This window comes from Puma concolor, chromosome D3 (assembly GCF_028749965.1).
Source record: "Puma concolor isolate L17-30 chromosome D3, mPumCon1.1.hap2, whole genome shotgun sequence".
In the NCBI taxonomy this organism is placed as follows: Eukaryota; Metazoa; Chordata; class Mammalia; order Carnivora; family Felidae; genus Puma; species Puma concolor.
In genome coordinates, this window is record NC_141678.1 from 30,091,611 (window position 1) to 30,107,201 (window position 15,591).

At 50.2% G+C, this 15,591-nt stretch overlaps 1 protein-coding gene across 2 annotated transcripts; it reads left to right on the forward strand.

Moving 5' to 3' along the window:
* The first annotated feature begins 14,276 nt into the window (after positions 1 to 14,276).
* Positions 14,277 to 15,141, forward strand: MIF (macrophage migration inhibitory factor). 2 transcript variants are annotated; one of them, XM_025933300.2, is made up of 3 exons: positions 14,277 to 14,502; positions 14,681 to 14,853; positions 14,959 to 15,141. In XM_025933300.2, the coding sequence occupies exons 1-3, from the start codon at positions 14,395 to 14,397 to the stop codon at positions 15,023 to 15,025; spliced, it is 348 nt and encodes a 115-aa protein (XP_025789085.1). In that variant the 5' UTR covers positions 14,277 to 14,394; the 3' UTR covers positions 15,026 to 15,141. The 2 variants fall into 2 exon arrangements, with proteins under 2 accessions (XP_025789085.1, XP_086538509.1); XM_086682383.1 differs by having other exon boundaries at positions 14,389 to 14,530.
* Positions 15,142 to 15,591: the final 450 nt, after the last annotated feature.

The following is a 15,591-nucleotide window of genomic DNA, read 5'->3' on the forward strand; positions in this document are numbered from 1 at the left end:
TGAAAAAAACCTAAAAAATAAAAAGAGCACAACCTCTTTATCTCCTCTTGAGATACAGATGTCCAGTGTGTATGAAGATGAGCCCAGTACTGGAGATGGTGTTTAGCTCTCCTGTTTGTTCCACTAAATTCCAAGGGAGGAGGAGGCTAAATAGGATCTAGACTGTTTCCATCTGTTAGTATTCAGCTTATCAAATCTACAGCCTAGTACTCCTTGAGCAGGACTGCCCCAATAAGGCTGGATGTGTAACAGTCAAAGACGGAGGTGGGAAATATGGAGGATTCAACGTGTACATGCAGTTTAGGCCAACGTCCCCATATGCTCTTTAAAATTCCACTATTTGGGGGCGCCTGGGTGGCGCAGTCGGTTAAGCGTCCGACTTCAGCCAGGTCACGATCTCGCGGTCCGGGAGTTCGAGCCCCGCGTCAGGCTCTGGGCTGATGGCTCAGAGCCTGGAGCCTGTTTCCGATTCTGTGTCTCCCTCTCTCTCTGCCCCTGCCCCGTTCATGCTCTGTCTCTCTCTGTCCCAAAAATAAACGTTAAAAAAAAAAAAAAATTAAAAAAAAAAAATAAATAAAAAAATAAAATTCCACTATTTGAAGGCACCTGGGTGGCTCAGTTGGTTAAACATCCAACTCTTGGTTTCTGCTCAGGTCATGATCTCACGGTTTGTGAGTTCACGCCCATGTCAGGCTCTGCACCGAGAGCATGGAGACTGCTTGGGATTCTCTCTCTCTCTCTCTCTGCCCCTCCTCTTGCTCACCCTCTCTCTCTCTCTCAAAATAAATAAACTTTTAAAAATATATATAAAAAAATAGGGGCATCTGGGTGGCTCAGTTGATTAAGCCACCGAGTCTGGGTTTCGGCTCAGGTCATGATCTCACAGTTTGTGAGTTTGAACCCCATGTCTGACTGTGCTATCAGTGCAGAGGCTGCTTGGGATTTTCTATCCCTTTCTGCCCCTCCCCCCTGCTCGTGCTCTCTCTCCCAAAATAAATAAAAAAAAAAATAAGTAAAATAAAATAAAATAAAATAATAAAACAGAATAAAATTCCATTACTTGGTCAGAGTGGGGAGTGGTTTCAGGGTGATGACCCATCTTTGCTCCACCGCTCCTCTGATTTTCCTCTGTTGCTGTTGAAGGAGAGTAGGTTCAGATCATCCAGTACTTGTACCTTTCGGTCTTGGGCCTTTCAGAGTTCACCACAGACATAGGTAACCTCACAGCATCAAGCCCATTTACCAACCCCTCACACCAGTGTCCACCCCACCTAGTGATGAGTCCTCTGGTAACTTTAATACATGTGAGCCCACAGCAACCAGGATTCTTTAAGATATGGAGGGCAGGGGCAGTTGGGTGGCTCAGTGGGTTAAGTGTTCAACTTCGGCTCAGGTCATGGTCTCATGGTTCGTGAGTTCCAACCCCACATCGGGCTCTCTGCTGTCAGCAGAGTCTGCTTCGGATCCTCTGTTCCCTTCTCTCCACCACTCCCCTGCTCACGCTCTCTCTCAAAAATAAACAAACATTAAAAATATTAATTAAAAAAAAGAAAGAAATGGTGGGCAACTATTTCAGGGTTTAGTTCCCATTTGAGGATGTTCTTCATTCCTGCCTCTAGGTGACAGCTTCTTAGAAATGTCATTGTCATCTCACCTGCCCTGCTCTGGATCTTCTCTAACTTTCCTTCTTGTCTCAGCAATTTCTCCTCCTCGGCCAATTTCTTGGTCTCAGGGGATGCATTTACCGCCAGACCTGGAGACAGTAGTCAATTCCCGCCCAAAGATTTCTTCACCAAGTCCAGGTCACTAGTACTCCAAGTCCTCCCACTGACTGTGTGAGGATTAGCTCCAGGGTGTTCTCTCTACCAGCTCGTAGATGCAGTGTCACCAGTGCAGGCACAGCTTCCGGCCCTCTCCGTCCCGTGGCACCTTCCACCAGCACTCCATGATGACGGTGTTCTGTGACAGAGGCTGAAGTCACACTCCTGCTGGCGGTTGCTCCCCACTGCCCCTTCACAGCAGAGCTCTCCCTGAGGCTGCCACCATGTTCCCAGAGCAGAGGGAAAGCCTGTCCACTGATTTTTTAATAAAGGTTTTATTTTATTATTTTTTAAAGTTTATTTATTTATTTTGAGAGAGGGAGGGAGAGAATGTAAGTGGGGGGGAGCAGAGAGAGAGGGAGACACAGAATCCCACACTGACAGTATGGAGCTCCATGCGGGGCCCCATGCGGGGCTTGATGGGGGGCTTGAACTCACCAACCATGAAATCATGACCTGAGCCCAAGTCAGACGCTTACTGGACTGAGACACCCAGGTGCCCCAAAGACTTTATTGTTTTTAGGGGGTGCCTGGGTGGCACAGTCAGTAGAGCATGTAACTCTTAATCTTGGGGCTGTGGGTTTGAGCCCCACACTGGGTATGGAAATTACTTACTTTTTTTTTAAAATTTTTTTAGCGTTTATTTATTATTGAGAGACAGAGAGAGAGAGAGAGAGAGAGAGAGAGAGAGAGAGAGACAGAACATGAGCAGGGGAGGGGCAGAGAGAAGGAGACACAGAATCTGAAGCAGGTTCCAGGCTTTGAGGTGGCAGCACAGAGCCCAACGCGGGGCTCGAACTCACAAACTGCGAGATCATGACCTGAGCTGAAGTCAGACACTCAACTGACTGAGCCACCCAGGCGCCCCTTACTTTTTTTTTTTTAAATATTAAAAAATACTAGAGGGACCTCTCTCTCAACAATAAATAAACTTAAAACATCTTTAAAAAGATTTTAAAAAATAGTTTATTTTTCTTAGAGAAGTTTTCATTTCACAGTGAAATTTAGAGAAAAATATAGACACTTCCCAAATACCCCCTACCCCCACATATGCATAGCCTCATTTATTATCAACATCCCCCACCAGAGTGGTACATGTGTTATAATCCATGAACCTACGTGGACACATCATTAGCACCCAGCAGCCATGTTGTGTGCTACATTTTATAGGTTTGGACAAATGTATAGTGACACGCACCCATCACTGTAGTATATACAGAGTATTTTCACCATCCTAAAAGTGCTCTTCTCTACCTAGTCATCCCTCCCTTTCCACTGATCCTTAGCACCCAATGAGGGAGGTTTTACTGTCTTCATAATTTTACCTTTTCCAGAACGTCCTATAGTTGGAATTGCACAGTATGTAGCCTTTTCAGATTGGCTTCTTTCACTTAGTAATATGCATTTAAGTTTCCCCCAAGTCTTTGCGTGGCTTTATAGCCCATTTCTTTTTAGCACAGAATAACATTTCATTGTCTGGATGAACCACAGTCTATTTATCCATTCACCTCCCGAAGGACATCTTGGTGGCTTCTAAGTTTTGGTAATTATGAATAAAGCTAGTATACACATCCACGTGCAGGTTTTTGTGTCAAAATACATTTTCAACCCCTTTGGGCAAATACCAAGAAGCATGATTGCTCAAGGACAGGATAAGAGTATGCTTTGTTTTAGGGGTGCCTGGGTGGCTCAGTCGGTTAAGCATCCGACTTCGGCTCAGGTCATGATCTCGCGGTCCGTGAGTTCAAGCCCCGCATCGGGCTCTGTGCTGACAGCTCAGAGCCCGGAGCCTGTTTCAGATTCTGTGTCTCCCTTTCTCTCTGACCCTCCCCTGTTCATGCTGTCTCTCCTGTCTCAAAAATAAAATAAACATTAAAAAAAAATTTAAAAAAAAAGAGTATGCTTTGTTTTGTAAGAAACTGCCAAACTATCTTCCAAATTGCCTGTAGCATTTTGCGTTCTCAGTAGCAGTGAATGAGTGTTTCTATTGCTCTACATCCTCTTCAGCATTTGGTGTTGTCAGTGTTTTGGATGTTGGCAATTTAACAACTGCTAGTGATATCTCATTGTTGTTTTATTTTATTTTATTTTTTAATGTTCATTTATTTTTGAGAGACAGAGAGAGACAGAGCGCGAGCAGGAGAGGGGCAGAGGGAGAGGGAGACATGGAATCTGAAGCAGGTTCCAGGCCCTGAGCTGCCAGCACAGAGCCCGACTCAGGGCTCAAACCCACAAACTGTGAGATCATGACCTGGGCCGAAGTTGGATGTTCAACTGACTGAGCCACCCAGGCTCCCAATATGTCATTGTTGTTTTAATTTGCATTTCTCGGATGACATATGATGTGGAGCATCTCTTCATATGCTTATTTGACATGTGTAGATCTTCTGGTGAGGTGTCTGTTAAGGTCTTTGGCCCATTTTAAAAATCAAGTTGTTCATTTTCTTATTACTGAGTTTTAAGAGTTCTGTGTATATTTTGGTTAACAGCCCTTTATCAAATATGTCTTTTGCAAATATTTCCTCCCAGTCTGTGGCTTGTTTTTTCATTCTCTTGACAGTGTCTTTCACAGAGCAGAAATTTTTACTTTTAAGGAAGTCCAGCTTATCAGTTCTTTCTTCCATGGATCGTGCCTTTGGTGTCATATCTGAAGAGGCATCACCAAACCCATGGTTGATCATCTAGATTTTCCCCTAGTGTTCACCATTTTTTATTGGGTTGTTTGCATTAGTTTTGAGTTGAGGACATTCTTCATACATTCTAGATGCAATTACTTTATCAGATATATGTATTGCCAATATTTTCTTGCAGTCTGTAACTTACCTTTTTAATGATATTTTTAATAAAATTTTTATGTTTATTTTTTTTTTTCAGAGAGAGAGAGAGAGAGAGAGAGAGCGCCGGGAGGAGCAGAGAGAGAGAGGGAGAGAGAAATCCCAAGCAGGCTCTGCACTGATAGCACAGATAGGCCGCACTGATAGCGAGAACTCATGAACTGCCAGATCAGGACCCATGCTGAAACCACGAGTTAGACGCCCAACCGGCTGAGCCACCCAGGCACCCCACATTTTTAATTTCTTAATAGTGCCTAGGAGCAGAAATTTTTATTTTGATAAAGTCCAATTTATCAGTTTTATCTCATATGATTAATGCAGTTTGTGTCCTAAGACGTCTTTGTCTATCATTGCAAAGATTTTCCTCTAAATGTTTGGTAGTTTTAACTTTTACTTTTATATTTATGTTGATCTTTTTTTTTTAACAGTTAAAAAATTTTTTTTAATGTTTATCTATTTTTGAGGGAGTAGGGAGGGGCAGAGAGAGGGGGGAAACAGGGAATCCCAAAGCAGGATCCATGCTGTCAGTGCAAAGCCCCACGCTGGGCTGGAACCCACTAACTGAACCATGAGATCATGACCTGAGCCAAAGTTGGACACTCAAGCAACTGAGCCACCTAGGCGCCCCATTGATGATCAATTTTGAGTTAATTTTTGTTTATGGTATGAGATAAGGGTTGAATCTGTGGCCTCAGCCATCTTCCCAACCCTGGGGATCCTGATGGGACGGGTCAGACTTGGACAACTTGGATGCCAACCTGCATGGAGGGTTTGGGGACACCAGTAAGTCTTTCTGTCCTCAAATGATTTTTCAAATCCCGTGGCCTGAAATCTGCCAGTTTGGGCCAAGGCTATTATTAGCCTTCCCATTTGAGTGTGAACTGCCTGGTGAGACTCCATAGGGCAGGGGGCAGAGCGAAGGCTGCACAGAGTAGGGGGTGATGGTGATGGAGGGATTGTGGGAGGGTGTCAGCCTCAGAGCCTTGTTTTTCTCAAGACAGGGAGGGGCAGGGCCTAGGCCCCTGGGGAAACAGTGAGGGCATTATGAGACAGGAGAAACTTCCTGCTCCTCTTCTGGGCTGACATCCTGATCCAGAGCTGGTTAGGAAGAAGCACAGGACAATGCGGACCCTCTGTAGGCCTGCAGGCAAGAGAACAAGGGGTAAGGGAAGGGTTCTAGCAAGGATGCATCTGACGTGGACTCTCCTCTGCCTCCCCAGGGAGCTCCTGGGAAACCCACGCAGGCCTGGGCCTTGCTGCCTGCCAGCTGCCTGGTGCCTGAGCTGCTCCAGCTTGTCTCACTGCCCCTGTTTCCTGAGAGCCTCTGCTACCTCCTCCCTGACTGCAGAGACGGGGAGGCCTGCCTGGTGGGTGAGTCCCTGACCTTGGGCCCTCAGACCACCCTTGATGGAGAGGTCCCACCAGCCAGCCCCTTCCCATCCCTGTCTACTGATATCTATCAGTCCCCAACCCCCCTGAAATGCTCTCCTCCATAGACAAAGGCCCCCCAGCTCTGACTCACCTGCCCAGACCCCAGACAGTGTGGCTTCTCCCATCTTCCAGAGCACCAGCTTAGCTCCCTCTCCTGACTCACACACCTTCTCCCTGGCTTGCTAGTTACCCGGGCTTTGAGTCTCAGCTTCTGGGGCCCAGCCTCTCCCTGCTGGGCCAGCAAACCTGGCTACCAGTTCTCATGCCCTGCTCTCAAGGGTCAGGGCCACATGGCTTCCAAAGGGCTGCAGTTGATTCTCCTGCCTTCATCCTCATCCACTCCTCTCTGGACCCTGACACTCTGGTTCCCTCTTATTGGGACACAGGTTGTCCTCTCCATGCCTCAGCTGAATCATCCATTGATTACATTGATTCCTTCAGTTTATCCAGTTTATTCTCTTAGGGCCTGTTGTATCCCGAGGTGTCCACCACTGTGCCTGTCCTCAGGCTGCACCAGGGTTGGGAAGAAGCGGTGACCTTCACCTTGAAGAAAGTCAAACAGTCTCACAACCACAGCATCAACAACACCATTCTGAGCCAACATCTATGGAGGCTTTTCCACTTATTGAGACTATTTTGAGTGCTTCACAAGCATTGGCACCTCTAACCTGAGCAAATGCCCCCAGAAATAAGTGCTTTTATTATCCCTGTTTTACACAGGAGCAGGAGAGGCACATGAAGGCAGTGGCTTATCCAAGGAGCAAGGTCACACCACCAGGTGGTAGGCCAGGACTGAACCTGGGTGGTCATGACCACTGCAGTACACTGCCTCCAGGCCCTGGCTCTTCTGCTATCTGATCCCATTCTGTGGGGGAGGTCCAAAGGCCATCTGAAGGGTCCATGGTGACACTATGGGTTAGTGGTGGACCTGGGGCTTGAGCCAGTGCTGAGGGTAGATCCAGGGCTGGTGGCAGGGCATGGAGGCCAAGGCCAAAGGGCCACAGCTAAGGCTCTGCAGAGGCAGGAGGGAAGAGAGTCCACAGTTTGGCCCTTCCTACAGACCCTGCAGGAGGTCAGAGTCCCTGTGCTGCTGGTTCCCTGGCTCCATTCTACAGGCAGCAGGAAATCAAAGGTTAGGGAGAACCAGACACTCAAAGAAGGACAAGGATGCTGAGGGGGAGCCCAGGTCTCATCCCTGTGGCTCCAGCAGTGGAGCCACATTCCAGGGGTGGATGCCAACTTTTTGTGCATGTGTGCGCGCACACACACATACTCGGCTTTCTTTGGAGGCAGACCATGAAAATGTGTCCATGGTGTCCCAGGGTGATGAGGCCTAGGGATGGGTAGGTTTCCAGCTAGAGGTGTCAGGAAGACTTCATGAGGGCCATAGATGCTACTGAATGGAGATGGGAAAGCCCTGGGACAGAGCGGATGTGTGGGCGGGGAAGCCCAGCATCCATGGGGCAGAAGAGCTCTAAGGTGAAGTGGGGGGGGGGGGGGGCTGAAGGCCAGGTGGGGAATTTATCCTGTAATTATAGGGAGCCAGACCCTCCCATGGTCTCTTCCCATGACACTCCAGTGACCAGTGACCTCATACTCTCTAAGGTGCCCTGCCACCAGGGTGCATGCTTATGTGTCCTCTGGGAAATAAGGATTTCCAAGAAGTCCAGGACACTACCTTTGGGACAGGCTGCTGTGAGCTCTCGTGGATGTGAGTCTGAGCGGGACTATGCAGCAGCAGGAGCAGAACAGTGCCTGGGGGCCTTCTGAGCAGCCTGGCCTTGGCTTTGAAGGATCCTGTGAGGACAGGGGTGGGTTGGGACAGGACTTGGACACCAGGGAAGGAGAGCACAGTCACCCTCTTGGCTTGCATGTCCACCATTGGGGTTGAGGTCTATTAGCTCATTTCCTGCTCCAGGACACTTGGGTACAATATGGTAAGTTCAGGCATTCACTGAGCACCTACTATAAGCCAGGGACTTTGCACTTTGTCCTTTTAGCCTCTTTAATCTTCACACAAGCCTATGGGAAAGGAGTCACCACCTCACCCCCAATTCTGACACTGAGGCTCAGAGAGTTGAAGTGACTTCACCCAGATCACCTTCTCTGGACCGTGTCTCAGGGTACTGTGGGGAGAACTGGCTGTGACTGCTGGCTCCCCACCACACCTGGACCCTTTCTTTGCCATGTGGTGGTCTCCTGGCAGACACCCCCCTCTGCAATCCCATACCTTCAGGTACAGCTGACCCCCATGTCTCTTTCCACTGTGACCAGAAGCAGGAATGAGGTGGGGAGGAATCATCTTCGCTTGTCTTTGTTCACTGAATGTATTCACCACATGTAAACCACAATGTGTTCAGTGAACAAGGGCATGGGACTGATGAGTTCAGGGACTGTCGAGGGCTCAGGGCTGGCTGGGTTTTTGCTGTAGGGGTGATGAGCCTTGCGTGACCAGGAGAGAGATGCTGAGGGAAATGAGGCTCGTGGGAGGCTGTGGAAGGGTGGACTGCCCCGGGACATGGGCTGCTGGCAGGGGAGAGGCAGCAAGGGGAAGAGCAGGTAGCCCCACAGTGGGGTGCCAGCAGGCCTCTGTCCTCCCTATGCCCTCTTTCCAGCTCAGGTAACTCAGATCCTGCCCACAGAAATGCTCCCTGCTTTTAGAGTCTGCTGAGTGCTTGCGTGGGCCATATTCCCCCTTACCCAGCTGGCGTGTCCCTACATTGGGAGGTTTTCTTCCCTGCTGCTTCGTGCCTGGCAGTCCTTACCCACCAGACGGTTCTAGGTCGTTTTCCTGTAAGCATCTTCGCCGTAAGCAATTCACCACATAACTAATTGGCTGTGAAACAATTTTGCTGTAAAAGATACAAAAAAAAAAAAAAAAAAAAAAACAAAAAAACAAAAACTGGTTGGGCTCTTTGGTTTTATCAACTGGTTGACGGTTTGGTTTTGTTTCTCCATTGACACAGTGTTCCCATTTGTATATTATATGAATCTTAGCCTTCATAATGGTCTATACAGGGGTGCAGAGTATTGACTGCATTTCCCATAGAACTATGGAAGGTCTATGAATGGATATGTGACAAAATACCAAGAACAAATAACAATGTACAAGTTTTCACAAAGAAAAAACCCACTAAAACTGAACTAAAATAAAAATAGAACTATCCAGTAGTCACACTATTGGATACTTACCCCCCAAATATAAAAACATTCATTCAAAGGGACACATACACCCCTATGTTTATAGCAGCATTATCTACAATACCAAATTATGGAAGCAGCCCCAGTGTCCATCGATTGATTAATGGATAATGGATAAAGATGTGATATACACCCTATGTATATGTATATACGATCTCATGGTTCTTCAAGCCCTGCATAGGGCTCTCTGCTGTCAGCACAGAACCTGCCACTGATCCTGTCTCCCTCTCTCACCACCCCTCCCCACTCATGCTCTCTCCTTGTCTCTCAAAAATACACCTGTAAAAGCAAACAAACAGGGGCGCCTGGGTGGCTCAGTCAGTTGCATATCTGACTTTGGCTCAGATCATGATCTCCCAGTTCGTGGGTTCGAGCCCCTCATCCAGGTCTGTGCTGATAGCTTGGAGCCTGGAGCCTGTTTCAGATTCTGCATCTCTCTTTCTTCTGCCTCTCCCCAGCTCATTCTCTGTCTCTCTCTCAGAAATAAATAAACATTAAAAGATTAAAAAAAAGTAAAAACAAAATAAAAACGAACAAAATGCACCCTAGTGTTTAGAAACAGATATCTCTCTTAATGAAGGACGAAAGTTTAGTGAAAAAAGAAAAACTGTGATGCCTAATGAGTGAATAAAAAAAAAATGTGCAATACTATGAATGAAAGATCTTGAAAGCATACATAGATACAATCCACAAAATAAAATCAGTTATTTGCATAGAATCTACACACGTTTTAAATGTATTCAAATATATTAGGGGCACCTGGGAGGCTCAGTTGGTTGCACGTCCAACTCCAGCGCAGGTCATGATCTCACAGTTTGTGAGTTCAAGCCCCTTATAGGGCTCTTTGCTGTCCGCTCAGAGCCCACTTCAGATCCTCTGTCCCCATCTTTGCCCCTCCTGCACGTGCATACTCTATCTCTGTCTCTCAAAAATGAGTAAACATTAAAAAAAAATAAATGTATCCAAAAATTTTGTATTTCTCAGCCAAGTAGTTTTATTATTCAGTTTTCATGTTTCATTAATTATGTCCTTTTTAATGAATGTCCCTCTTTTATTTTTCTTGATTTTATCTTTTATGGCAACACTGCCTTGTGACCGGTCACTGATGTGGCAAAAACGTTTGCCATGAAAATGCCTGCAGCAAAAACACTTGCAGTAAGAATGCCTGGACATGGCACTCAGGAAGTCCTCTGCAGGAGCCAGGACTTGCACTGGGGCTGCAAATGACACAAACCCTGATAAGCAGTGCTTTGAGCAGAGAGGGGTTTATTTTTCAGAGCCCCAGGCTCCTCTGGGCTGCCACTCCTGGCTCTTTGGCCTGTGTTTTTCCAGCTCATGGTTGCCTAACAGTTGCTGCATATCTGGGGGTCATGTCCAAGTTTGGGGAGTGGGCAGGAGGAAAAGGGAAGGGTGGCACCTCTGTTAGCAATCACCTGCTTCCCCATAAACCCCACACATGGCATGAGCTTCACGTGGCCATGCCTGGTTGTCAGGGGCCCTGGGGTAGCGAGTGTTCTAATCAAACAGAACTGAGATTCGGTCAGTGAGGAGGAAAGGGGAGATGATCCTAGGCAGCTCAGCAGCCTGCCGACACCTCCCAGTGCATGTGTCCCTGCTGTTCAGCAAATAATTATCAAGCCCCTATCAATGCCAAGTGTATTACCTTTCTATTGCTCCTAGAACAAATCAACACACATTTGTCAGCTTAAAACAACATAGATTTATTATCTCACACTTTCTGTGGGTCAGAAGTCCAGCATCAAGTGACTGGGTCTTTTGCTTAGGGTCTTGTACGGCCAAAGTCAAGGTGTCCCTAGGTCAACTAGAGAAGAACCCACTTCTCCCAAGTCCATTCAGGTTGTTAGCAGAATCCAGTTCCTTGTGGTTGTATGACTGAGGCTCCTAGCCTCCTTCATCTTCAGAGCCAGTAATGGCGCATCAAGTCCTTCTCCTGCTTTTGAGTCTGACTTCCCCTTCTGCCGCATCTCACTGAGTCTAGCTGGAAAAAATTATCTGCTTTTAAGGGCTCGTGTGATTACATTGGGCCAACCCAGATAATCCATAATGACCCCCCAATTTGAAGGTCCGCAATTCTTTTTAATTTTTTTTTCAACGTTTTTATTTATTTTTGGGACAGAGAGAGACAGAGCATGAACGGGGGAGGGGCAGAGAGAGAGGGAGACACAGAATCGGAAACAGGCTCCAGGCTCTGAGCCATCCGCCCAGAGCCCGACGCGGGGCTCGAACTCACGGACCGCGAGATCGTGACCTGGCTGAAGTCGGACGCTTAACCGACTGCGCCACCCAGGCGCCCCTGAAGGTCCGCAATTCTAATCACATCTGTGTGGTGCCTTCTGCCGTGTAACATAACATTCACAGATTCCAGGGGTTAGATCATGGACATCTTTGGAGGCCCTCTGCCTACCACTGAGGTAATAATGGGTCAAGGAGGTGGGCAAACAGCGATGGCCAAAAAGAGACAGTCCAGTCCCCTCTCTCATGGAGCTTACCACCTAGCAAGGAAACATTAATGCACAAATAGGAATAAGGTCATGGCCTCAAAGGAAGGAGAGGTGCTGAGCATGTTACAGGACCACATTAAAGCCAGGGGTTCTGGGACTTTCCCAAGGAACTGAGGTAGATGAGGTAAAGTGCATGCAAACCACATTTCAGGACCAATGCCAGAGCCAAGAGTCAGGAGCATGGTCCCTAAGGACAGTGCACAGACTCAGGGACCAAGGGGGAGGGGTGCAAACTGTGGGGCAGGGCATTGTGACATGCCGGGGCATTGTGACAGTACTACCTCTAATATCAGCGGGGACTATCACCAGTATTTAGGCCGCTTGGTCCTCAGAACACTCCTCTGTAAGGTGGACACTACTATCTTCAAATTAACAGGTGGGGGAACAAACTGAATCTCAGAGAGGGGGTGAGTCAAGTGTCCAAGCTAGTAAGGGGTGGGCCTGTGAATGATATCACCTCCCCAGATGCCCTTCTAGAAAGATGGCACTGACTGCTACTGGGAAAGGGAAGGGTAATTAGTAAATAGGCTGTCCTGATTAGGAAAGACTGCCCTATGCTACAGTAAACCTCAAAATCGCAGTGGCTCACCTACAGGGGCATTGCTGGTGTTTGCTGGTGTGGATCCATCTTGTCACACTTCCACCATCTCAGAGAACCGGGTGCAGGTGCAGGCTCTTGAATATTCTTCCTGGAGTCACTTACGTAACTTCTGTTTGCATTTCATTGGGCAAGGTAAGTCATGTGGCCAGGTCCGCTGGCAGGGGGCAGGGAAATAGACTCCTCTCCCAGGAAGAACAGTCCACCATGGCGTTATCACAGGGTACATGCTAGGCCAAAGGTGAAGCCAGCTAGTTTAAACTAAGGTGGTGGTGGTGGTGATGGGCTGGGTGGAGACAGGGAAGGATAAGGGTGACAGTGGAGGGAAGTACATTTCACTGGCAGGCCAACAGGTGTGGGAGGAATAGTCATGCACTTGGATTTGGACACAGGAAGCAGAAGGTGCTGAATTGGCTACTGAGCTCGGAAGGGGGGTAGCTGTCGACATGGTGTGGAGTGCATCAGTCCATCAGTGGTAAGGAGGCCTGTGCATAGGGTGTGAGAGTGAGGAAGCAGCCTGGGGCCTAGGTGGAGGAACAAACACTTGCAGGGTATTGCACAACTGGGCCATGGGACCTACTTGAATGGATACTGGCTGGTCCCACAGGCACAAGTGTCCTTGCTGTAGCATATCAAGGCCAGTGTGTGCTGTGCCACCTTAACTGGATAGCACCTGCCAGATGCCAAAGACAGGACCTTCCTGGAGAGCTCTGAGGACTTGGCCAAACACAGTGTGCCCCTTAGAGCACCTGAGAGAGATCTGTTCCCCAGCACAGCACCCTGACCAGAGGGGGCTCTTTAGAGTGGAAGTGGGGTGGCCACGTAGCCACAAGCCCTTCTTCCCAGGGATGGCAAGGCCTGCAGGCCTGGCCAGGGTCCCAATCCAGCCACTGCCCTATCCTCTTCCTGCCGTGTCATGACTGTCTTCATTCACCCATTCGTTCATTCAACCAGTATTCAGTCTGTGTCTCTTGTATGCTTGCTACCCACTAGATGCCCCCTGAGCTTACCATTGGTGGAAGGGATGGAAAGAATTCACCAAGACTCTCAGGGAGGGCATTCCTAGAGGACCTAACTATGGTGGGGCTTCCCCCGAGGAGCTAAAGTTCCCAGACCTGCAGAGAAGTTGCCCAGGGGAGCAGGGGCTCCGAGACAGAGCTGTTAACTGCTTGGCCTATGGAGCCCTGCCTGAGCCTCATCTCTTATTCCCTGCCCCTCCCCCTGGCACCTCCCAGCATGCTCACTTACGTTAAAGAGCAAGGGTGCAGGGAAGGCACCTGGATGCTGCCCCTGACTCTATTCTGGCTGCCCCCTTCTACCTGCAGCAATGCCTACCTTTCCCCATCACTCTCACACAGACACACACACACACACAGGCCCAGGACTACAGCCTTGGGGAACATGTAGCCCTGGAAACTCAGGGCACACAAAGGTTCGGTGCGTGTGGTGGAATGGGCTGGGACTTCATCTACTTTGCTGGCTGTGAGCTCCTGGCGGGTGGCAAGGGGCCACGTGCTCAGTTAACTGCTGCATCTCGAACTCCTGGCACACACACGTCGCTGAATAAACGTCAGTGACTAAAGTAAAGGACTAGCGAAGAAACGAAGGATAGGAATATTTCTGGCCGCCGCGTGAAGAACGGCTTTGAGAGGGTGAGTGGGACCAAGAAGCCAGCAACCCAAGTTCCGCCAAGACAGGGTCTCCGCCAGCCTGGACTTCACCAGTCAGGAGAGAGCTGTGGCCGCACAGGGGCGGGGCCTCCGCTTCCGAACACTGAAGGGCCCCACCAGCCGGGAGGGCCCTACAGCCGCACGTAGGCGGGGCGTCCGGAGGCGGGGCGTCCGCCGGCTGTGGCGTCACAGGAGGCGGGGCCTCAGCTTCCTGTTGGGCGGCACCAGGCGGCGGTCACGTAGCTCAGGTTACCGTGCTGCAGCCTTTCGCGCGTTGGTGGGTTTCTGTGCACCCGTCCCCGCCGTTCTTTCGCCAGCATGCCGATGTTCGTGGTGAACACCAATGTCCCCCGCGCTTCCGTGCCGGACGGGCTCCTTTCCGAGCTCACTCAGCAGCTGGCGCAGGCCACCGGCAAGCCGGCCCAGGTTTGCCAGGAGAGAACAGGGAGAAGGGGTGCGGGCCGGACGAGGTGGTCCCGGGCTTGGGGGCGAGGAGGGGGCGACTCCAGGCCGAGGCTCTGGGCAGGGAAGGGATGGAATGGGTGGCCGCCCGGGCCCAGGCGAGGGCTCGCGGGCCAGCTGACCGCACCCCGTCTCCCCATAGTACATCGCGGTGCACGTGGTCCCTGACCAGCTCATGGTCTTCGGCGGCTCCAGCGAGCCGTGCGCGCTCTGCAGCTTGCACAGCATCGGCAAGATCGGCGGCGCGCAGAACCGTTCCTACAGCAAGCTGCTGTGTGGCCTGCTGGCCGAGCGCCTGCGCGTCAGCCCTGATAGGTGCGTGGGGCTGTGGAGGCGCCGAGGGGCGGTGGGGGCGCCGAGGGGCGCAGCCCAAGGCCCGTGACAACGCAGCCCGCTGAATCTGGCTTCCACGCCCCGCAGGATCTACATCAACTACTACGACATGAACGCGGCCAACGTGGGCTGGAACAACTCCACCTTCGCTTGAGGGCCGCGCTGGCCCTACCCGCCTGCACCAAGGCCCTGCTGCCCGCAGTATTGTGCCCGCTTCGCCCCCAGCGACCCCCACCTCCAGGTCCGGAGAAATAAACGGTTTGGAGGCTGCTGCTGCTTCGGGCTTCCTTGGCTTGCGGAGGAGTGGGTGCAGGGCCGGGACAGTGACTGGGGAACCGAGGGCGGGAGGGGTGCCCTCCCGGAACCTACTCTTAGAGTCCTTTTGCCTAGTCTTGGCTGTCCTGTGCCCCCAGCAGAAGCCTCAGCCTTGATTGGCATCCTGCCCGGGGCCACAGACCCAGGAATCAGACTCAAATCGGAGCCTCCCATTCAACGTTTGCCGTTTGCAGCTTGGCCCTCCCAGGGCAGGTTCACGATTGTGCCCTTGGCGGGAACCCAGAGTTGAATCCATTCCCACGTGCGGGGGCGGGGCCACCACGTAGGCTAAGTCTGCCTGGGCTCAGGCTGGCTGGGCTCAGGCTGGCTGGGGTCGGGTCAGGGGGAGAAGGGGAGGGAGAGATCGGGATCAAAATCTGATTTGCTTTAGAGGTTGGAGAGTCA